Genomic DNA, 23,820 nt, shown 5'->3' with positions numbered 1-23,820 from the left:
TTTACGATATGGTCAAAATCCCGTGATGCAATCAATTTTCTTTTAACTAAAATATCAAATATCCTTCCCCCGCTCCCAAATCTACCAGAAATTAGGGTTTAGGGGGTTCTATACAGTGCTGTGCAAATCCATTCACTACAGTTGTTCCCCGCCCAACAATTTAGGGCTCTCATCAGGGTTTTTTCACAATGATGTACGGTGATCCACAACAGCAGCAGAACCAGCCGCCGCTGCCGCAAGGTGGGGAATTCCCGAGAGGTCCTCCTCCATCGCTTCCGCAAATGATGCGGCAGCCCTCTGCTTCTTCCACTACTCTTAACTCAGAGTATCACCACCCTGGTCATCCTCCTCAGATTCCTCCTTATGAGGGTAGGATAATAATGATCGATTTCTCAATTTTTGTATTTTTTTCAATTCAAATGTTATGGCCATTTTTTTTTGAAAACTAGTTAATAAATTATTGGAATTCATATTTTTGGCTATTGCATACCTTAAACACGTCTATAATTTGGTAAAAAAAGGGAATGTGTACTTGAGGTTCAGGAGGCGTCACATCTGGGTTAGGGTTCGTTTAAAGATGCCTAAAGAAAGCATAATTGCTACTGGAATTTTAACGAACAAGATTTTCGGATCCATTTATTTTGTGCTTTTGGTACTTGCTTTCAAATTCCGGAAGCGAAATAAAGAAACGAAGAAAGTGCATATGATTACTGAAGGAAATTGGTTTTTTGGAAGATTATAGATAAATTGAGTTATGTTATAACTGGTGTTGATTTTCATTATTTATTGTAACTTTTTTTTCTCTTTGGCTTTAGCAAATATTCAAGATGCAAAACGCCAATTGCAAAATGCAAGTAGCAAAGGCATCAATTTAATGGTGCTTAAATTGATATAAGTTCTAAAATTTAGTCCTACAGAATCAAGTATGGACAACTACCAAAATTGTCATAGATTAAATTCTAAACCTTTTGAGTACAGAAATAAGAGCCTGGTACTTAAACTTTGCAACTTCTCCCAAAAAGTTTCTACCTCGACTCTTAGATCTTTAGAAAATGAAATCAATACTTGAAAAGCATAAAATATGAGTTTATCTTGTGAATACACCTTATATGTCCTACATTAAGGAAAAACAATTTTGAGAGTCCAGTGTTTTTAATAATCTTGAATTTTAAAATATTTGCTTGAGCGGGACCATCAAGGAAACACCCAGAACGTGACATTTTGTGGCAAAGGAAAAAGCAAATAACATTTAGTTTGGTAAGAAATCCCAGTGTTTTTACATTCTTTTGCAACTTTATCAATTCTTGAAGGACCATATGCATGACCAACCTGAATAAAGAAACAAAAAAAGATAAACAACAATGAGAGAGAGAGTCTTAGGAGGTCCGCACTCTGGCGAGGAGTGGACGGTGTTTGTTGATTATCTTAGCAAAAGAGTCACTTGGAGATCATTAAAGGAAATTTTTAGTCACCATGGGAGTGTTTTGAGAGTTTATATCCCGAATAGTTCTAACAAACCAAATTATAGAGATCATTCATTTGCATTTGTTCAGTTTGCGAAGGAAAAAGAAATGCTGGAGGCGATAGAGAAGGTCAATGGTACTTGGATTGACAGGAAGAGAGTTTCGGTATGTGTAGCTAAATATCGGAGGCAGAGGTCCTTGCAAGTTGGTGGAAGTAAGTCCAGAAAAGATAAAGATAAGTCGACTAAGGGTGCGAAACAGAGGAGTAGAGCGGGATCTGAGTCTTTTAGTCGGTTTAGGGATGAGAGGTCATATATGGTTGCTTTAACCTCGTCTGATGGGATGAGGAAAGTCCCGGTTGATGAAAAGGGTAGGGAGGGTCACCCTTGTAAAGTTAATGGAATTAGAAATCTTTGGGAGATGCAAATTCCCTCTGATGAAAGGGATTGGGTAAAGAGAGCATTGACAGGGATTATCAAACCTCACTTTGATCTGGAGCTAGTGCTGAAGGGATTGGCAAGTGATGGGTTCAAGGTTAAGGGAGCTAGTTGGGGTTATGCGTGGAACTCTTGCATATTAACCTTTGATTCGGAGGAAGATTTTAAGGAGGCGTGGTCGAGCAGATTAGTGGAATTGTCCTTCTGGTTTGATTGGATTGATATCCTTCTGAATGATGACGGGGTACCGATGGCTTTCTGTTCAGTAGAGTTAATTGGTATCCCGTTATTATGCTGGAATGTCCTCTTTATGGAGAAACTTGTCTCAAAGTGGGGGAAGCTAGTCTGTATCCACGATTCGACGGTGAAAAGAGAGGACATGGCGGTGGCCAGGGCCTTACTGAGGGTGGCCAGTCCCTATGATGTTCAGGAGTCTGTTACGCTGGGCTCGTATGGGAGATCGTTTAAAGTTAAAATTAACGTGGGGTCGGTCTTTATTAAACAGGAAAGTTTTTTGGTAGGAAATTCAATGGTTGCCGGAGAGGATAGGTCCAGAGATGATGAATTTTCAGAGGATGAAGAAGAACAGTGCGCTGTTGGGGGTGGTAGACCAGACCTGCCAGTTGAGGATTCTAGGGACAGAGTAGACAGATGGTTAGTAGGGGATGGAAGTTCAGCTTTAGTAGGCGATGAAGCAGGTCAGAATGTACTGTGGAAGGAGGGAGAAGGTCAATCTAGTGGAGTAAAGGTGTCAGACTTTCCAGCAGAGGATTTGAATTTGAGAGGGAATTATCAGGGTATTGGGATTAGGAATATTTTTTCTAATGAAAATGATAAGGCCCAATCAGAGGACTTGAGTGAGCCCATTAGACTTTCTACGGCTGGTCCAGTTGTTATTTTAAAGCAGCTGGGCTGTGGTAATCTAATAGAATCTGGGGTGGTGGAACTTGGAGACTTACAGCAAAAGGAGATGGATTACTCAAATAGGCAGGGTCGGGATAGAGCTACGCCGCTTTGCGTACCATTTTTGCTTAAGGATGGTACGAAAGTCAGTTTACAGAATATTGTTTCTAATGAGGTCTTGATGGAGGAAAGAGTAATTCGGGATAAAGGAGGGGGTAATACGGACGGAACAGAGGTGGAAAGGGTTGAGAAGCCAGTTATACTAACTGGTTTCCAGGGGCGGATTATAAAGAAAAAGAAGTTAAGGATTGCTCCAACGAGGTCTGATAGTTCTGGTTTGGAGGGTGAAGTGTCATTTAGTTTTCATGATCGAGTTTATGAAAGACTTGATAGAGGTCTGGATAGGGAAAGTTTGGATCGAACCAGTGTTAATTCAGCGCCCCCAAACAAATGTATTGAAGCAAGACTGGAGGCTGCTGCTTCTAGAGATGTTTGTGATATGTTGGGGATCTCTTTCAAAGGGGGTAATCAAATTCTGGAAAAGGAGATATTGAAGATGGAGCTTAGTGAGAATAGTAGAAGCTATTGACTGATTTTTTCAAGATAGTAAAGGTTGTTGCTTTTATTAATTATGTCACAAATCAAATTGATTTCATGGAATGTGAGAGGGCTTGGAAAAAAGGAAAAATCAAGAGCTGTTGCTAGATTAGTTTCAAAAATCAAACCGATGATTCTGTTTCTCCAGGAAACTAAGTTGAACAAATGTCGAAAGGGATTGTTGAGGAAAATAGGGGGAAATTTCCTAAAAGGGTCTAGCTTTCAGCCATCTACTGGTTCTGCAGGGGGTCTAATCTGTCTGTGGAACGAAAATCTGTTTGAAGTGAGCAGGGAGTTTAAGCATAATAGGTTCCTTGCTTTATCAGGAAAGGTTAAGACTGTTAACTTTGATTGTGTGGTTATTAATGTGTATGGGCCGTCGGTTGAGTCTGATAAAGAGGAGTTTTTAAGTGAGCTAATGTGTTTTACACAACAGCTTGATTTGCCTGTATGCTTAGGGGGGGATTTCAATGCTTATCTAGATCCCGAGGAGAAAATTGGAGTCCAACAGAATTGGCATTCTATGGAGTTATTTTCCAACTTTGTATTTAATCTTAACCTTATGGATCTTCCTTTAGTTGGAGGGAGATTTACTTGGTGCAACAATAGAGAAGCTTCAACGTGGATTAGATTAGATCGGTTTCTATTAAGTGGTGCTTTTTTCCAGATATTTCCAAAAGTTATCCAGAAATTGTTGCCGAAATCCTTATCTGATCATAACCCTATAATGCTGGAAGACGACCACAACAATTGGGGCCCTAAACCTTTCCGGTTTTTTAACTATTTACTAGAGGATGAAGGGTTTGATGGGTTGGTTCATGATGCTGTGGGTGTTTTAAAGAGGGAGAATGCAAGAAGGGGTATGTTGAGTATTCTTCATGGAACGAAGAAAGCCATTAAGAAGTGGCCATACAACAATAATATGGGGATGTCAGAAAAGATTTCAGAGCTCGAAAATAGGATAAACGACTTGGAATTAAAGTCTCAGGGTCGGGGAATTTCAACACAAGAATGGGGTCAACTAGTAGCTTGGAGGAATGAATTGTGGGGTCTGCATAGGAAGGAGGAGAGTATTTGGTTCCAAAAATCACGTAATAAATGGATCAAGGATGGGGATAGAAATACCAGATTTTATCACATTTGCGCTCTGAATAGGAGCAGAATGAATGCTATTTCGTCTTTGAAAGTGGCTGGGATTGATATTTCTGATCCCAACATGATTAAATCGGCTATTTTTGATTACTTTAAAGTAAATTACAATGAGATATCATCTCTGGAGGTGGAGGAATGTAATCTGAATTTTGCCAAATTGACCGTGGAACAAAAGGCTGGATTAGAGGTTAGTATCACTGAACAGGAAGTGTGGGATGCTGTTTTTAAGGCGGACAGTGCTAAGGCACCTGGTCCGGATGGATTTACTATGGGTTTCTTTAAAAAATACTGGACTATATTGAAAGACCTTGTCATGCAGTTTGTTCAAGATTTTCAAAGAGGGAAATTATGGGAAAAGGGAGTGAATCATTCCTTCATTACGTTAATTCCAAAGAAGGTTAACCCACAGGGAATTGAAGATTTCAGACCCATTAGTCTCGTTGGCAGTCTCTACAAGATTATTTCTAAAATACTCTCGAAAAGACTAGTCTCTGTTATTCAAGGTTTGGTTAGTCCTTCACAATTCTCATTTATTCCGGGTAGGCAGTTGCTAGATTGTGCACTTTTGGCAAATGAAGGAATCGAATATTGGAGAAAACAAGGGAGGAAAGGAATTGTCTTTAAAGCTGACTTCCGTAGGGCCTATGATTCGGTTGAGTGGCCTATCTTATTCAGGATATTGAAGGACATGGGTTTTGGGGATAAATGGATCTCATGGATTAAATGTTGTGTTTCAACGGCATCTATTTCGGTGTTAGTTAATGGTTCCCCTACCGAGGAATTCAATATTAGTAAAGGGTTGAGACAAGGGTGCAGCCTTTCCCCTCTCCTATTCAATTTAGTGGGGGAATTATTAAATCTTATGTTGATTAAGGCAGTTGATAAAGGGCTGTTTCAAGGGTTTAGCATTAGTAGGATTGGCAATTCCTTCCAGTTGACTCATCTGCAGTTTGCTGATGATTTAATACTCTTCTGCAGCGATTCAACAATGCAATTTCTAAACTTGAGAAGAGTGTTGAGGGTCTTCGGTGTGATGTCTGGGGTGCATTTAAATCTGTCAAAGTGTACTGTATTTGGGGTTAATATGGATGCTGATAGGGTTCAGGATTGTGCTAGGAAAGCAAGATGTGGAGTGGGGTATTTTCCAATGTCTTATCTTGGTTTACCGATTGGATCTAGGAAAAATTCAGTGGGTATGTGGGAACCGGTTGTCCAGAATTTTAATAAGAAGTTAGCTGGGTGGAAAGTAAATTCACTGTCGTTGGCGGGCAGACTTGTTTTGGTTAAATCGGTGCTTTCATCTTTGCCAATTTTTTACCTATCGATTTTCAAGATTCCACACAAAGTGTCTCAGAAGTTGAACTCGCTGATGGCCAACTTCCTTTGGGGATATGATCTTGAGAAAAAACGAATCCACTGGGTGAATTGGAAGTCGGTTTGTCAACCAATCGAAGAGGGTGGTCTGGGTATACTGGATTTAAGGGTGATTAATAGGGTCCTTCTAGGGAAATGGGTTTGGAAATTTGCTAATGAAAAATATAGTCAGTGGAAGAATCTGATTTGCAGCAAATCCAACGTTAGCACTTTGTCTCTCTCAATTTCAGAAGCGTCTACACCTTTTGATTCCTGGATATGGAGAGGTATTCTCAGTAACTATAATAAGAATGATAAGATTGGTGGATGTTTGAGAAATAATTCAAAGGTCATTGTAGGGAATGGGCGGTCGATTGCTTTTTGGAATGATATTTGGATTACTAATCTGCCTTTAAAAAGACAATTCCCAAGAATTTATGCTTTGTCGACAAACAAATGGGGGATGATCTCTGAGTTTGGTGAGTATGAAGATGAGGTTTGGGTGTGGAATATACAACTTAGAAGAATGTTGTGTGATTGGGAATTGGACCAGTGGATTGCATTTATGTCTTTGATTGACAAGTCGTCGCTGTCACGATGTGTGGATGATTTTTTGGGCTGGTCAGGAAAGGGGGATGGCATTTTCTCGGTCAAATCTTGTCGATTATCGTTACAAGATAGGTCGGAAGGGAGTTTTGTATGGAAGAAGTGGGTTTGGGATGGATTGGCGCCTCCAAGAGTTCAAACTTTATTATGGCAGATCTGTCATCAGAAAGTGGCAGTGAGAGTGGAATTGAAGAGAAGAGGACTTCAGATTTCGGATGTTCTTTGTCCTATGTGTCATGATCAGGATGAAACTGTTGCGCACCTGTTCCTAACGTGCCCTATTGCCTCGGAATTGTGGAGTAAATTTCTAAGGTTATGGAATATCTCTACGGTGATGCCTCAAGACCCTTCTTTAATTTTGTGTTCGTGGTCGAACCTTAGGAATAATTCCCTTATTTGGAGGTTTATTCCGGCTGTTATATTTTGGTCTATTTGGAAGGCCAGAAACGAGGTTGTATTTGAAAATGGCATATGTGACTCTACTGTTCTGTTCTTCATTACTAGATTTAGATTGGCTAAATGGTTCTTGGCTAAATACCCGGGGGTTCAGATTCTGACAGACCTTCTAGTAGGGGATCCTACGCGGGCGGATTTATTACCCTCTAATTCGAGTTCTAAGAAGATTAGTTGCTGGACTCCTCCTCCAGCTGATATGTTCAAACTCAATGTCGACGGGGCAGTGACTGGAGATGGGATGCAGGGTGGTATTGGTGGGGTTTTGAGAGACTCCTGCAGCTGCACTTTAGCTAATTTTTCCTCCGCAGTGGGCCCTGGTCCCCCTATTCTATCTGAACTGAAAGCGATTAAGAAAGGATTGCTCTTCTTCTTTTCATCCGATTGGGCCAACAAGGGAAGACTTATTTTTGAAAGTGATAACAAATATGCAGTAGATTGGATTTTAAAACGGAGTCCTTCCCCTACTATTTTCAGTGAGTTGGTGGAGGAAATAGGAGTTCTTGTTTCTACAAAGGGTGTTGTTCTGAGATGGGTTTCTAGGAGTTGCAATATGGAGGCAGATAGGTTAGCTAAGCAGGGAATCGGATGAGTGTTGAAGGCTTAGTGTTGTTCGTTACGATAGTGTTGGTGTGGGGTTAGGCTGATGGGTGTTTTTTTCCCATCGCTTTTTGTATTATGGTCATGGTGTATTTTCGAGGGTTAGAGTGTTATGTTTATCCTGTGTTTCTCAGGATCAGGATGTTTTGTGTATCTTATGTAATTCTGGTTTATCAATAAATTGAGGTGCTCTTTTCCTCCCTCAATCAGTTTACATCAAATGTAAACTATGAGGGAGGTTCCTAAGGAGTCCTACTATTCCTATCAAAAAAAAAAAATATTTGCTTGAGCTTTCATTAGCTATTGGTTGTCTGCATTATAAGGCAATGCTAGAACCTCTCCTTTGTAATTTTATGTTTGTACCTCAGTTAAAATTGGCGATTTCCAAAATCTAGGAAGCATTGTCTACCAAATCGATATGTGAAGACATTTGAAGTTCTTATATCATAGGTTTTTATTTCAATTTTGTTGCTCATGGTTGTAAGCTTCATGGACTCCCACTTTGAGGTTCCTTTTGCATCATGAACATTGTTTTATGGTAATCCTGTAGTCTAATAGTATTATAGTACTGCGTTTTGAGACAATGAGTTGATGTTTTCCTGAAATCAGGCTATCTGAATTTTAGTTGTTCTGAAAGCCACTTTTCTGTGTCTCTCTCAATCTTTCAGCTCATGGTGATAATTTTGCCGCCAAAAGAATGAGAAAGATGACCCAAAGGAGGGCTGTCGATTATACGAGCACTGTTGTGCGATATATGCAGGTAATCTTTTAAGTTTGGTTGTTTTCATGTGCTTTCAAACATATATTTATATATTGCATTGTCAGTTTGATCTCATTGACATGGATTCTTATGCCTGTTGTTAGATGGCTTATATATTTCTTTTATCTTTGTTATTTTTTATGTTTTCTCTTAACCAACATCTTCGTTGATTTCTTTACCTAGGAATCTGCCTACTTTTAAATATGCTTGTCACTTGCTTAAAGTTTATAAACCCATCTGGCACTATTCTTATGCACAATTCTAGTATTCTACCTGCATTGTAGATTAAGATATCAACAATGAAGTTGTGTTTCACTGTTTTCTACTGGTTCTGGGGAATCCATCTTAATATAGAGGCAAAACAGATTTACTTCATTCCATTCATTATGGTATTTGGCTGTGCCTTTTTTGCTTCAAGGCAACAATATTAAGTTGGGGTCCTGAATACTTGTGCTGTTTTTGCAGGTTAGTCAGAGTTAGCCCCTTTTATTGCTTTTTTGGGACCAATATTAACCAAATACGCTTATCATCCCTTTTCATTTCATGAGTAGGTCCTTTCAATATGGAAAAGATTATGAGTGTCTCAACCGTAGTTGTTTCTATTTCATGTTTATTTCCTTTGACATGCATGTTATCTTCTATGGAGGCCAAACTCAATTTTCTGTTCCTTTGCTTCCTTTATTACATTTTGTATTGATATATGTCAATGACACCTACTTGGTTTTAAAAGGCGCGCCTGGGCGCGAGGCGCAGCCAGGCGCTGAAGATGGCGCCCTCCTGGGATGAGGCGAGGCTAGATACAAGAGGCGCGCTCTCCTCTAATGTTTATTTATTTGTAACAAACCATTATAACTACTTCCATCCTTTGTCTTTTTTAACCCAAAGTATATGTTTTTTTAGAATTTTAGTTATTTAATAATACATAATTAATTTTAATTTTTAAACTAATAAAATATTAAATTAAATATTAATTACTTAATAAATTTTATTAAATATAAAAATTAATTTTTTTTATAATAATTACAAATTTTAAATTGATAATAAAATAAATTTGTATCATTTAAAAATAAATGAAAAATAGTTTTAAATATTAAAAACATTAAGTATAAATCAATAACATTGTAGATTTTGGTGAAAGGGGATTAAAATATGTTTATAAAAATAAATAAAATAATAGTTTTAAATATTAAAAACTTTAATTATAAATCAATACATTGTAGACAAGTATTTTAGAGTTAATCGGTGGGTAATGAGTATAAATATACTCATACAAGTAATTTATAAACTTTTTAGCATAGATATGTTTATAAAATTGTTTCAAGTATAAACTATGTTCCATAACTAATTAATAGGTTTTTTTGTATAAAAGTGTGCTCGCCTACGAAAGGCGCGCACCTACTCCTTGCACCTTGAGCCTAGGCTCTAGGGACCTTTTGTGCCTAGGTGCGTCTTGCGCCTTTTAAAACCAAGGACACCTATCATTCCTATTCAATTCATGAGTCACAGGTAGATCCTACAAAAACAGATAAGATCATGAGTAGCTCAACCATCTTGTTATTACATCTATGTTTTTTTGTTTGGCATACATGTTCTCCTCTCTTATGCCAACCTAATCCTTCTTCAACTTATAAACATCTGATGGATTTTGACTTGTATAAAAAAAAATCAATGATTGTGCAGGTTCGTACGTGGCAGCAGAACTTAATGGACAGGACAACATTGCAGCCTACTCCAGCATCAGCAATCGATGTTAGTAAACATGCCTTTATCTTCATTCTCCTGTTTCCCGGATGAATTTTCTGCCTGATGCAAATGTATTTCTGTTGGTCTTTCATGCAGATGTTGCCTACAGCTGCCTATTTAGATAATCCGTCCTCAAGTTTTGCTGCTAAATTTGTCCATACATCTCTAAATAAAAACCGGTGTTCAATTAATCGTGTTTTGGTGAGATATATTACAATCTTTTTACTTCTCTGTTTATTTTTTGCTCAGTGTGTTGTTTTAATGTGGTTCCTGTGATTAAATACCCATCCAATCAAATTAACTTCTAAATTTTTGTGTTTATCATCGTTTATCCAACAAACTGAAAATAAAGGAGTCTGTCCACAATTGGATTTGAACTGGATGAAAACCTTCCAACTTACCTTTATTTTGTTTATCCCCATCTCACTTTCAGGTGTTGTAGAGAGTGGACCTAATAGAAGCCACATTGTTTATACCTCCATGTTTGCATGCTTATCTCTTAGATGAAAGTTGATCCTATGTTGCTGAAGAAACTTAGCTTGTTTTTATTGCTATTAGCTGTGCTTTTTCTTGGATTTCCTTATGACTTTTTATGTGTATTAAGGAATGCTTATTTCAAGTCATAAATCAACTTAGCTACTAGACTTTTTTTAGTGGACTCCCACTGGTAGACGTCTCATCACGGGTTCTCAAAGTGGAGAATTTACTTTATGGAATGGACAATCATTTAATTTTGAAATGATCCTTCAGGTATATTTCCATTAATTGAGATGCTTATCTTATTTAACTAGGTTTTTTCATTAGAGAATCCACATTGATATCTTTGGACCTTTTTTTCCGTTAAATACTTAGGCCCATGATCAAGCCATCAGATCTATGGTCTGGAGTCACAATAACAACTGGATGGTTTCTGGTGATGATGGGGGCACAATAAAGTATATATTCTTAATGTTCTCTTGTGTTATTTATTCCTCTGCTTTCATGCTTGTGAATATTTGTTTGACATAGGCATAATTTTATGCTGATGTAAGTGTTATGTGGGAATTGTCTTTTAGGTATTGGCAGAATAACATGAATAATATTAAGATCAATAAATCTTCTCACAAAGAATCAGTTCGTGACTTAAGGTACACATTTTAAATTTTTAGTATTGTTTTCCCTCTAAGAGTGTTATTTGTGTATAATTTATGACATACTCTTCATTACAGTTTTTGTAGGACAGATTTAAAGTTTTGTTCATGTTCTGACGATACTACTGTAAAAGTCTGGGACTTTGCCCGGTGCCAGGAGGAGCGTTCGTTAACTGGTAATGTTTCTTGACTGTTTATCAATTATCAACTATAAGCATGAGTTTGTTTGCAATTTTGATGTTTTCCTGGCGGCATACAAAGGCAGCATAATCTTTTTCCTCATTGATTGCGGATTGGTGTTACAGTCTCGCATTACAGATTGAGTCACCGAACGTTTTGTAGGGAAAGCGTCTAACTTAAGCTGGACTTTTCCCTTTGTTTCTGTTTCTTTCTCACTGATACCCTAAGGAAGTCCCTTCCATTATCTCGTTAGAGAGAGAGTCTTAAACTCTTACAATTTAATTAATATGACTTAATTTTATTGCTGCTAATATATAAAAAAACTGAGAGAATGAGTGCGTTAGGTAGAGAGAGAGCGAGAGAAAATTTGGGAAAGTCCAGTGCCTCCGTTGAGGAATGGACTGTTTTTGTCAATAATCTTAGTAAGAGGGTGTCAAGACGTGTGTTAAGGGAATTTTTCAGCCCTTATGGTCAGATTCTGAGAATTTTCATTCCACGTTTTTTAGAGAAAATAAAATACAAGTCCTCTACTTTTGCTTTTGTCCAATTTGCTGACGAGGAAAGTAGGAAGAAAGCAATCCAGTTTGTTAATGGGAAGTGGTTTGATGGGAGAAGAGTCTTTGTAGGGGTTGCTAAGTACCAGAAGGCTAAGAGGAGGGATGTTGTTGATGGGAAGAGGATTGTAGGGGTTGCACTCTATTAGACTGATTCCAAGGGTGTGTAATGGGGAGGCTGATAGTTTAGCAAAGATGGGAATTGGTTGATGTTTAGTCGTTTCCAGTGCGTTTTATCGTTTGAGTTTAGGTTTTCGGTTATGTTGAGTAGCTTAGTCTGTTGTGTTTTTTCAGTATGGTGTCTACGTTAAATCTTATGTAATTTCGGAGGAGTAATAAAGTTTCTAAGGCACTCTTTTCCTCCTTCTTTGATCAAGAAGGAGGTTTTTAAGGAGGCCTGTCATTCTTATCAAAAAAAAAAAGTATGGAAAACAAGATTCTGCAAGGATAGGGAAGAATGTGGAGTTGGCGAGAGGAAGGAGGGATGGAAGATCGTTTAAGGATGTTGTGATTTCTGGCCTTAATATGAGAAAAGAATTAGTTACAGGGGGAAACTCGGTGGGTTCAAAACAGATAGCATCTGGTGCTAGAAATGATTGGAAGATGTATATTCCGGTGGACCGTTCGGATTGGGTCAAGAGATCTTTAACAGGGATAATGAAACCTTATTTGGAGCTGATTGCGATAAAGGAAGCTTTGGATCTCGAAGGAGTGTCAGTTGAGATTTCGAGTTGGGGTTTCGCATGGAAGGCCTGCATCATTACTTTTAATACAGTTGATGAGCTATCATTTGCATGGAGAAATAAGAAAAAAGAGTTGTGCTTATGCTTCGATTGGTTAGCTCCAGTTTTGAACGATGAAGGAGTTCCAATGGCCTTTTGTCAGATTGAGTTATTAGGCTTGCCTTTACTGTGCTGGAATGAGGCATTCTTACAAGAACTTACTGGGAGATGGGGAGAATATATTTGTCTTAATGACAAATCTAAGAGCAGATTGGATCTTTCGTCGGTGAAAGTATTGCTCAGGGTGGAGAGTCCTTTTGACATCCCTGAATTGATCAAAATAGATTCTTATGGAAGAACTTTCAAAGTGAAGATATCCCTGGGGTCTGTGTTTTCTAATCCAGAAGTAATGGGGGGGGAAGATGGAAGTAAAAATTTCAAATAATCTGAATAGTGATTTTGTCTTGTCAGTAGAGGGGGATGGACAGTTTCCAGATCTGGCAGCAGCTAATAATCGAGATGGTTCAGAGGAGTCCAGACAAAAAGTAGCATCTTGGCTGAAAAGTAGTCAAAATGGGGGTGCGAATGGAGTTAGTGGGGAACAAGTTGCATCGAGTAAGTCAACTGAAGAAGTTAGTGACTGTGGGTTGTCAGATATAAATCAGAAGCGGGATCACGTGGGTCTGGGATTGAGGGATATAACGGTCTCGGACAATATTGTCATTTCAGATGATAATGGGGCAGCTGTTTCTCCAATTAAGAAAATCTTTCTTTCTGGGCCTGCTTTTAATCCAAAGTCGATAGGACAGAAGAATGATAATGGGTGTCACGTGGGTTTGGGTTTGAGAAATACTGACCCGGATGATAAGACCCAATCTGAGGATAACATGGGCTCTTCTTCATCGACTAAATCATCTTGCCCTTATGGGCCAGATTATAATTTTAAAAGGACAGGGGGTATTTCTTCACTTCATCCAAATCATATTTCAGCCAACTCCTTGTTAGTCGCGGAAGATGACATTTTTAGGCAGTCGAGAATGATTACAGGAGGGGAGAAGGAAATGGGAATTGGGGAGCAGGTTGGCGAAATGGCTAAGGAGCTCTCGGATGGTCAGAGGAGTCCTCATGGGATTCTTGCTTTGGGTTCACAGTTGCATATGGACTTAGAGAGGAATAACTTTTCTGCTACTAATAAGGTCGATTCAAAGAAACTGAAGATGGTTATGGAGAATAATATGGTCAGTTTTGAAGAGGGCAGTTTCTCTAATATGAGTGTTAAAGACAGAAGAAATGTTAATCGTGATGGAATTTCTTCAGGAAGTTTTTTGGATGGTAAATTTTTGGCTGAGGAGAATTTTCCGGCTTCAGAAAATTTGTCTCGGTCAAAATGTTTAACTAACCATAGAAAGCTTAGAATTGCTCCATGTCATTCGGGAAGTGCGAGCTCCGTGGGTGAAGTGTCTATAAGTTTTTTTGATAGAGTTTATAGAAGGGTGCTCAGCAGTATGGTCAGGGAGTCTTTGGAACAATTCAGGGCGACCTCTCAGTCTTCTCAAGCTTCTGTTGAAGCTAGAATCGAAGCTGTAGCTACTAGGGAGGTTTGTGACTTGTTGGGAATCTCCTTTAAAGGGGGGCAACAGATTTTAGAGGATAAAATCGAGGAGCTAGAGTTAAAGAGGGGTTGAAGAAGTTTTAGGCTTCTTCTTTGTTCTGCTGGGTTGTGTTTTCTGTTTTTAGTTTCTGTTATGTCGAATATAAGCTTGTTATCGTGGAATATTAGGGGTCTAGGTAGACAAGAAAAAGTCAGTGCAGTAGCCAGACTTGTAAAGAAGAGCAGACCAATTATCTTGTTGTTACAGGAGACCAAGCGTGATCAGTTTCAGCTTGCCTTAAGAAGAAGAATAGGGGGGTCTTGGCTTAAAGGGTTTAATTTTTCTCCATCAGTGGGTGCTGCTGGAGGATTATTGTGCATGTGGAATGAGGATGAGTTTGTCGTTAAACAAATTTTTTCTTTCAGCAGATTCATAGCAATCGTGGGTCCTTTTAAATCGTCAATGGTGGAGTGTGCAGTTTTGAATGTGTATGGCCCTTCTATTGAGGCGGATAAGGAGGCTTTTTTCAATGTGTTAAAAGGAGTTTGTGGTAGACATAAATGTCCCAGTGTGTATTGGAGGAGACTTTAACGCCTATCTACAGACGGATGAGAAGTTGGGGGCGTTTCAAAATTGGCACACGATTGAGCTGTTCAGGAACTTTGTTCAACAAATTGAATTAATGGACCTTCCATTAGTGGGTGGCAGGTACACTTGGTGCAGCAATAGGGAGTGTCCAACGTGGGTTAGATTGGATCGTTTTCTTATTAATGGAGATTTTTTGATTTCTTTCCCGAACATAGTTCAAAGTCTTCTTCCAAAGTCTCTCTCGGATCATAATCCGGTCTTGCTTCAAGAGAATCGTTTGAGTTGGGGCCCTAAACCTTTCAGATTCTTCAATTACTTACTAGAGTGGAGGTATTCTTGTGGAAGGTGGTGCACAACAAACTGCCTGTTAAACAAGAACTTCTAAGGAGAGGAGTCTCCTCTATCGGTGATGTTGCTTGCCCCTTATGCAAAAAGGAGGCCGAATCTCTTTCACATTTATTTTTCACTTGTGTAGTGGCTTGGACTCTTTGGAACAAATTTTTGAAATTCTGGGGAGTGTGTTCGGCTTTGCAGGACAATGCTAAAAGTTTTATGGTTGCTTGGAATGATATGGTGTTAGACTCTAAAATCTGGCCCTTCATTCCGGGAGTGGTTATATGGACCATTTGGAAGAGTAGAAACGACATTGTGTTCGATGGGGGAAGGGTAGATCAGACTGATCTGTTCTTTTTGGCAAGGTGCAGATTGGCGAATTGGTTTTTAGCAAAATTCAACGATGTTTCTATTATGAAGGACTCTCTTATTTCGGATCCTACTCTTGGGGATTATTGTTCCCTTTCAAGGTCCTCGATAATCAAAACTGTGTCTTGGTCCCCCCCTCCAAAGGGTTTTATAAAACTTAATGTGGATGCAGCAGTGAGTGGTGATTGGAGGAAAAGTGGTGTGGGTGGCATTCTTAGATTGGAGGATGGCTCGGTGAAGGGTTCTTTCCTAGAGGCGGCTGGTCCAGGTCCTCCGCTGTTGGTGGAGATTTTGGCAATTAAGAAGGGTTTATCTTTCTTTGAATCTTTTCTTCCGAGGGTTCAAGATCGTCTTATTATTGAATCTGATAGCAAACTAGCAGTGGAGTGGGTCAAGAACTATGATCGATGTCCTGTTGTTTATAGAGTTTTAGTGAGAGATATTGGTTTTTTGTTAAGAGATCTAAATGGTATTATTAGATGGGTTCCTAGATCAGCTAATGTTGAGGCTGACAGCTTAGCTAAGGCCGGTATCGGTTAGTTCTCAGTGTGTATGGATTCTTTCAGCATTTGGGTTTATTATTGTAAGGGAGAGTTCTGTTGTTAAACATTATGTAACTCTTGTTTATTAATGGTTATTAAGGCACTCTTTTCCTCCTTTCGCTGACTAAGGAACATTTTTTTGTTCCATTAATCATGAAGGGGGTTTTTAACGAGGCCTATCTTCTTATCAAAAAAAAAATCCAGTATGTTTGGAAGATTATAGACCGATTAGTCTCGTTGGAATCATGTATAAAATCCTGTCTAAAGTTTTATCCAAAAGACTCATATCGTGTGTTGAAGGCATTGTCAGCTCCTCGCAGTTCGCCTTCATTCCTGGAAGACAGTTGCTAGATTGTGCTTTTATCGCTAATGAAGCTATAGATTATTGGAGGAAAAAAGGTCTGAAAGGTGTTGTTTTTAAAGCAGATTTTCGCAAAGCATATGATACGATTGAATGGCCAATTCTACTCAGAATCATGAAGGAGATGGGTTTTGGTGAAAGATGGTGTTCGTGGATCTCGTATTGCCTTTCTACTGCGTCGGTTTCTGTTTTGTTGAATGGTACACCCACAAAGGAGATTCCGATGTCTAAAGGCTTAAGACAAGGTTGCAGCCTTTCTCCAATCTTGTTCAATTTGGTTGGGGAGTTACTTAATTTAATGTTGACTAAAGCGGTAAATATGGGTCACCTTCAGTTTGCAAACGATTTAATAATTTTCTGCACTACTTCCATTGCGCAAATCAGAAATGTTAAACGAATTTTGAGTATTTTTAGTTTGATGGCTGGGCTAGACCTAAATTTATCGAAAAGTCATTTATATGGGATCAATATTGAAGAAGCTACCCTAATAGATTGGGCATCCTCCATTGGGTGCTTTGTGGGTTCGTTCCCAACGGTATATCTAGGTTTGCCGTTAGGGGCAAAGAAGAATTCAGAGGTTTTGTGGGAACCAATTTTACAGAGTTTTAACAATAAATTGGCAGGTTGGAAAGCTTCGACTTTATCCATGGCTGGTAGGTTGGTCTTACTGAAATCGGTCTTATCATCTCTGCCGATTTTTTTCTTATCTATTTTCAAATTGCCGTGTAAAGTCAGTCAGAAATTGAATTCGTTGATGGCTGGTTTTTTGTGGGGAGAAGGTTCAGAGAAGAAGCGTATCCATTGGGTGAATTGGCAAACGGTATGTCGTTCGAAAGATGAAGGAGGCTTAGGGGTCTTAGATTTAAATCTCTCTAATCGGGCTCTGCTGGGGAAATGGATTTGGAAATTTGCTAATGAGGACACTTTGTGGAAGAATTTTATTTGCTGTAAACACAATTTGGATAGTTCGACTATGTCGGTTAATAGTGTGTATTCTTCACAAGACTCTTGGATTTGGAAGGGAATTGTTAGTAGTTTCCTGAAGAATGATGTAATTGGTGAGAGGCTAAGATCTCATTCTAGAATCCAAGTGGGGAATGGTAAATCTATTTCTTTTTGGAATGATGTATGGGCTGATTGTACTCCGCTGAAATTCCAGTTTCCGCGAATCTTTGTATTGTCCACGAATAAATCGGGAAGGGTTAGAGAGTTTGGTAATTATGTCTCGAATGGCTGGATTTGGGATATTCGTACAAGAAGAAACTTATGTGATTGGGAGTTGGAGCAATGGCTGCAACTAATGATCAAATTGAACAATTTTCAGCTAACAGAGGAAGTGGACGACTTTTTATCGTGGACAGGGAAGGGAGATGGTTTGTTCACTGTGAGCTCTTGTAGAAGGATTATAGGGATTGACCAAGTGGCGAATCCTTTTTGGAAGAATTGTGTTTGGACAGGTTTGGTTCCTCCTAGAATAGAATCCTTTCTTTGGCAAGTTTCACACCAAAAATTGGCAGTTAAATCTCAGTTGAAAAAGAGGGGGGTCCAGTTAGCTGATGGAGAGCTTTGTCCGTTGTGTTTGTTAAGTGCAGAAACGGTTCAACATTTATTTATTGTATGCCCAGTGGCTCACGAGGTCTGGACTAATGTTCTCAATCTGTGGAACGTTAGAACAGTTTTGCCTGGGGATATTTGCTCCCTTATTAGTTCCTGGTCTGATTTGGTGGCTAATTCAATGATCTGGAATTTTGTTCCAGCAGTGGTTCTTTGGTCAATATGGAATTATAGGAATTCTATTGTTTTCGAAAATATGGTTTTGGACAGATCTTCACTTTTCTTCATCATCAAGGTCAGGTTAGTCAAATGGTTTCTGACTAAGTTTCATCAAGTGCAGATTCCGGTGGACTCGCTAATAGCTGATCCCACTTTAGCGGATGGTTATAAGGGTCTACAGACTACAAGCAAGACTGTTCATAAATGGCTCCCACCACCTGCTGATTTTTTTAAATTTAACGTCGATTGTGCTGTTAGAAAGGATGGGTTGATAGGTGGCATTGGGGGTATCCTCAAAAATCCTAATGGTTTCGTTCTAGCGACGTTTTCAGAGAGATTAGGTCCAGGTCCTCCCCCATTAGCAGAGTTGAAGGCTATTAGAAAAGCTGTTGGCATTTTCTATTCATCTGTTTGGGCTTCTAAGGGCAGATTAATTCTGGAAACGGATTGCAAGAATGCAGTGGATTGGGTTCAGTTGCCCAGTATCTCTCCGGTGTTTTTTAGAAATTTAATTAACGAAATTGAGTCTTATGTTATGTCCAGGGGTCTGATAGTGAAGTTAATTCCTAGGAGTTGTAATTGGGAAGCCGATAAGTTAGCTAAGGCAGGGATTGGCTGAGAACAGGCTGTTTTGTAAAGGTTTTTTAATGTATCTTTCTGTTATTAATGAAATGAGGTACTCTTTTCCTCCTTCCACTTTTGACCCTTTCCTTTTCGAAAGGGTCAATTACGAAGGGGGTTTTTAATGAGACCTCCAACTTCTATCAAAAAAAATTTTTATTGCTGCTAATCAGCCTAACTAGAGGTTGCTAATGTTTACTTGTTTGGATAAAAGACTTAACTAAGGAAATTAAAGCAAGGGCTCCAAATGAAGAAAGACGCCTAATACCATAAAGATACGTTTTGAAGAAAATATCCTAATAATAATAAACTGATGTCTTCCTAAAATAATAATAATATGTGATGTCGTCAGTGTTCCTCTCCATTGTTGATTGTTTGCAACTTATGTTGGTGCCTCTTGTATGTCTTGCTGACAAATGTGTCCACTACAGTTGGTTTCTTTAAAACAATAAATGTTTAGGCTGCTAAATTCAAAATCTAATTTCATGTATATTTTTTCTTGCTTGCATGAATTAACTTAAAGTTCTATACATGATTTGAACTCAGGCAGGCCATGGTTGGGATGTCAAAAGTGTAGATTGGCACCCTACAAAATCCTTATTGGTTTCAGGTATGTCGTTTGTTTTTCCAGCTTCTTTTTGCATGATCGTTTTGCAACTTGTTTACATAATTCCTTGGTATGCTTTTCTTTAGGCGGAAAAGACAACCTTGTGAAGCTTTGGGATGCTAAGACAGGGAGAGAGCTTTGCTCTTTGTGAGTGCATATTTTGTGAAACCCATAGTATTTCTTACATTTTGATTATTTTGAGTAGTAATGCAAGTCTTTTGCAGTCATGGCCACAAAAATACAGTACTTCGTGTCAAATGGAATCAAAATGGTAACTGGGTGTTGACTGCTGGAAAGGATCAGATCATAAAGGTCAGCATCTTTCTTTCTGCAAAGCTGTTAGTTAATTGATGGGAGTAAATATTGTGTTGTCATATTCACCTTTGTTGTATTTCCCATTTCAGCTTTATGATATCAGAGCTATGAAGGAACTTGAATCTTTCCGAGGCCACAGGAAGGATGTGACTGGTTAGTCAGGCATTCTAAGTGGACTCGTGTTACTTAAAGACTGACCCATCTGCTATATTCTTGACTTGAGTTTTTATTCAATTCACCATTGGGATACAACTCTTGAGATACGAAGTAGATTGCGGGTTATAGTTTTTATCTGGCTTGATCATTACATTCTCTCCCGTCATGACTTCTATTAGGATTAATCTCAAATATATTGATCTCCAATTTTTCCAGCATTGGCTTGGCACCCGTTCCATGAAGAATATTTTGTCAGTGGGAGTTTTGGTGGATCCATTTTCCATTGGGTTGTTGGGTAAGTTTTCTGATTCAGAGTAGTCGGTCACTGCATCATTGTGTTTCCTTGTTTTGTCCATTATTTTATACTCACGTCAAAAGACTGTGTGCCTCTATATGCTTTACTTTTACCTTGGATGTTTGTCTTTTGAGGTATATATAGTCAGATCAGATTATTAGGTTGGTCCGTGAGACCAATTAGGAGAGACATCAAACCATGTGAAAACTTCACAGGTTGTAGACGATGAGTTTAAAATCATAGCTATAACTATGTAAGCTTGATAATACCATAAAATAATAAAATTTTCACTAAAGGCAGCTTTGCTATCTTTTCTTGTTCAACTAATTTTTAATATTGAAATTCATTTTATGCTTGCCTATGGAAATGCTCATCTGCTACCTAAACTTTCTTGCACAAGATTCAACACGCAATTCCGTATCATAAAGCTAGTTTGGTTTTTCTTTAATTTCGAATATTTATTATACATTTATTGCAGTTGTATGTAATTACTGATGCATGGTTTTTTTTAACTTACAATTGCCAAATATCATTCTTGACGTACAGGTGTGAAACTCCACAGGTGGAAATTCCTAATGCACATGATAATAGCGTATGGGATATTGCTTGGCATCCTATTGGATATCTTCTATGCAGGTAAACTCAGCCTACAACATAATTATTCTGCTTGCATGAATTCGTTGTAGTTCATTGTTATAATTTTAACAGTTAAGAGAGTTTTATAGATGCATATGCTTGTTGGTGTTGATATGGACTGTTTTTGAATGCTAACAAGTGTTGGATATGTATCATATTTGATTTTTTGAGATAGAAATTTAATGAAATTATTTGAGAACATCTGCATATTATATGCCATGCGGACCTTCAGGTGTTTAACTCATATGCATAATCATGCAGTGGTAGCAATGATCACATGACAAAGTTTTGGTGCAGAAATAGACCAGGAGATACTGCTCGTGATAAATATAACATGGGACAGAACCAAGGTTTCTACTTATTGCAGTGCTCTTTACCATTTTAATCTCTTCCCCATACTGAGCAAGGAAAATAAGTTTAAGCAGTTATTTATTTTATCCACTTCACCTGAATAATTCACTCATGATATTTGAATTTATGCTAAACTCATTATGGTTCTGTAAATTTGTTGGAGCATTTATATCTTGATCTATATTTAATATGAACTTTATCTAGGATATGGTGAGCAAAACCCAGCACTAGTTGCTCGTATGCCTGGTAATTTTGCTGTGCCTGAAGGCCCAACAACTCCAGGACCATTTGCACCTGGATTGACTCAAAATGAGGGTACAATACCTGGTATTGGAGTTGCGATGTCTCTTGATGGGTCTTCTCAAGGAGACCAAAAGCAGCCTCTTCCAGGTTCCATGCCTTTTGGAGCTCCTCCTCTTCCTCCTGGACCACATCCATCTCTTCTTGCAGGCAATCAGCAGCATGGATATCAACAAACCCCTCAACAGATTCAACAACAGTCACTACAACAGCAAATGCCTCCTAGGCCTATTGTACCTCCGAATATGTCACAGCTACAGCCTGGATCTCATAGGCCCATGCTTCCACATCCTCATTTACAACGCCCTCAACCACAAATGCCTCCCCATGTTGTTCCTTCACCTGGACCATCATCAATTCCAAGATCTTTGCCTTCACATTCATCACATCAAATGCCAATGCCTGGTCCAATGGTATGATCTTTCACATAGTTTTACATCATATGATTCCTTTTAGCAATGGTTTTCAGTTTCAAATCATTAGGCTCCCAGTACCAGTGGTTAATATTTGTTCTCAAATAGACATTCTATAATCTATGGTTTGAGAAGTGGAATAAGAAAGGATTTAATTTTCTCAGATATGAGAATGCTGAAGTTATTTATTGTGCTGATGTGGTAAATTTTTCTGTAAATTGTGGTCTAAATGATTTCTTTATGTTCACTCTTTTATCGGGGAGAATTTTGAGGTGGCAAAAAATATTTCACAATTTTAGGGTGTGCAAGGTACAATGAATCAGATGCCTCCTCCGATGCCCCAAGGCCATTTTAGGGGGATTAATCCAATGCACCCGAGATCCTTACCAAATAGTGGTGCCCCTTCAGTTGGAGGTTTTCCAAATGGTATGCAAAATATGCAGGGCCAAGCAAATGTGGGTGGGGGGCAAATGTATCCCCAGGGTGGAGGAGCATTCAATCGCGGACAGGGTGGGCAGATGCCAATGATGCCAGGGTTCAATCCTTACCAGGTAAACCATTTCCTTTTTTAATTTATCTGGATTGCCACCCATTACTCAAACTAGCTAAATGAATAGCTATAGTGATTTGTCTCTTTCTCAAAGCTCCCTTTCTTGCAATTCGTTTGAGAAAATGAATAGCTTAGTGAAAACTATAACAGTCCTGAATGATTGGCCTTTTGTTTGAGCCATTTCGACCAAGTGAATAATCGAGGTAGTAGGCATCCTATTTCCTTCAATGTCATGCCTCAACACTAATTGTTCTATGTTTGACAATATCGCACATATTTGATTCTGTTGCCTTGGTTGTTATACAACCCATACTCTTCCACATTGCAGCAGCCTGATTGAATCAGCTATTTTACTTGAGTTCATAAGAATACTAACCTGTTGTTCTTACACTTTTTGCAGTCAGGTGGTCAATCTGGTATGCTGCCTCCACCACAATCATCAGGTCATCCACCGCACGGCCAACTGCCTCCATAAACCGATGATTTCTAGAAATTTTTATAAGTCATGCTGCCATTTAACTTAAGTGGAAAAGCATCAGGTCACTTGCCTATTCCTTTTAGTTTTGTTGCCTTTGCTTTTTGTTTACTTTTTTTGGGAGCCTTAAAATTAGTCTTCGCTAGAATAGTTTTGTTGCCAAGCAAATGGTATTTGTTGAGTTTTACAATAATGTATTTTTTTTAGAATGTTTGAAAGCTTAATCATTTTGACCTGTGATATTTGGACTCAATTCTTTTAAGTAGTGTTCAGATGTGGCTACTTTCTTTAAATGTCAATTTTTTAAATTAAATAAGACAGGTAAAGTATATGAGATTTATATCTGAGGTTTGAGTAATATAACTCTGGCAGTCCTTTTTCATGGCAGAAATTCGATTGGGTTTCTAGACCCACACTCAATGTAAATGCTACTTGTTAAAAATGCCTTTTTTTTATAATGTAAATATAATATCTATTCAAAATAAATTTTCTTAACCAATTGACAATGGAAATACATTTTGTAGATATAACTATTTGAATTCAAGACATTCTTTTATACTATTAATACCTATCGGTGTTTGCATAGATCAAATGTTAAATTAAAGCATATGGTAACCACATATATACCTGGAAAATTAGTAGCATTAGTGAAAACCGGTAGCTCTCTTATATGAAAATAATTGGGGAAAAGTATTCGATCAAGTCAGAAAGTTTCAAGTTGGGGTGTCATGTTTTGCGGTTCAAATGTTATTTGAAATTTGTAAAATCAAATCAATAATCAATACTAATTTACCATTTCTTATTTCTTGAAAAACCTCCCTATGAATCCTTTTTAAACTTCTCTTTTTCCCCGATTGTTGCATTTTACAGAGCATATAAATAGTGTTTGG

The 23,820-nt window shown here is 38.3% G+C and overlaps 1 protein-coding gene across 1 annotated transcript; it reads left to right on the top strand.

Annotated features, from left to right (window-relative positions):
* The first annotated feature begins 50 nt into the window (after positions 1–50).
* Positions 51–23,170, top strand: LOC120119656 (flowering time control protein FY-like). The gene is made up of 18 exons (XM_039139460.1): positions 51–369; positions 8,233–8,324; positions 10,005–10,073; positions 10,164–10,268; positions 10,722–10,817; positions 10,920–11,002; positions 11,123–11,194; positions 11,276–11,373; positions 19,383–19,442; positions 19,526–19,586; positions 19,664–19,751; positions 19,844–19,907; positions 20,127–20,205; positions 20,752–20,841; positions 21,103–21,191; positions 21,397–21,905; positions 22,205–22,456; positions 22,856–23,170. The coding sequence occupies exons 1-18, from the start codon at positions 189–191 to the stop codon at positions 22,928–22,930; spliced, it is 2,163 nt and encodes a 720-aa protein (XP_038995391.1). The 5' UTR covers positions 51–188; the 3' UTR covers positions 22,931–23,170.
* The last annotated feature ends 650 nt before the right edge of the window (positions 23,171–23,820 follow it).

This window comes from Hibiscus syriacus, unplaced genomic scaffold (assembly GCF_006381635.1).
Source record: "Hibiscus syriacus cultivar Baekdansim isolate YM2019G1 unplaced genomic scaffold, ASM638163v2 tig00110332_pilon, whole genome shotgun sequence".
Taxonomy (NCBI): Eukaryota; Viridiplantae; Streptophyta; class Magnoliopsida; order Malvales; family Malvaceae; genus Hibiscus; species Hibiscus syriacus.
The sequence above is the reverse complement of the archived record's forward strand: the minus strand, read 5'-3'. Positions and strand labels throughout refer to the sequence as shown.

Bases quoted from the DNA above. Each gene is read 5' to 3' on its own strand.
- LOC120119656 (XM_039139460.1), top strand. From the start codon at position 189: ATGATGTACGGTGATCCACAACAGCAGCAGAACCAGCCGCCGCTGCCG. The intron at 370-8,232 runs GTAGGATAATAA...TCAATCTTTCAG, and splicing joins TCAGATTCCTCCTTATGAGG to CTCATGGTGATAATTTTGCC. The intron at 11,374-19,382 runs GTAATGTTTCTT...GAACTCAGGCAG, and splicing joins GGAGGAGCGTTCGTTAACTG to GCCATGGTTGGGATGTCAAA.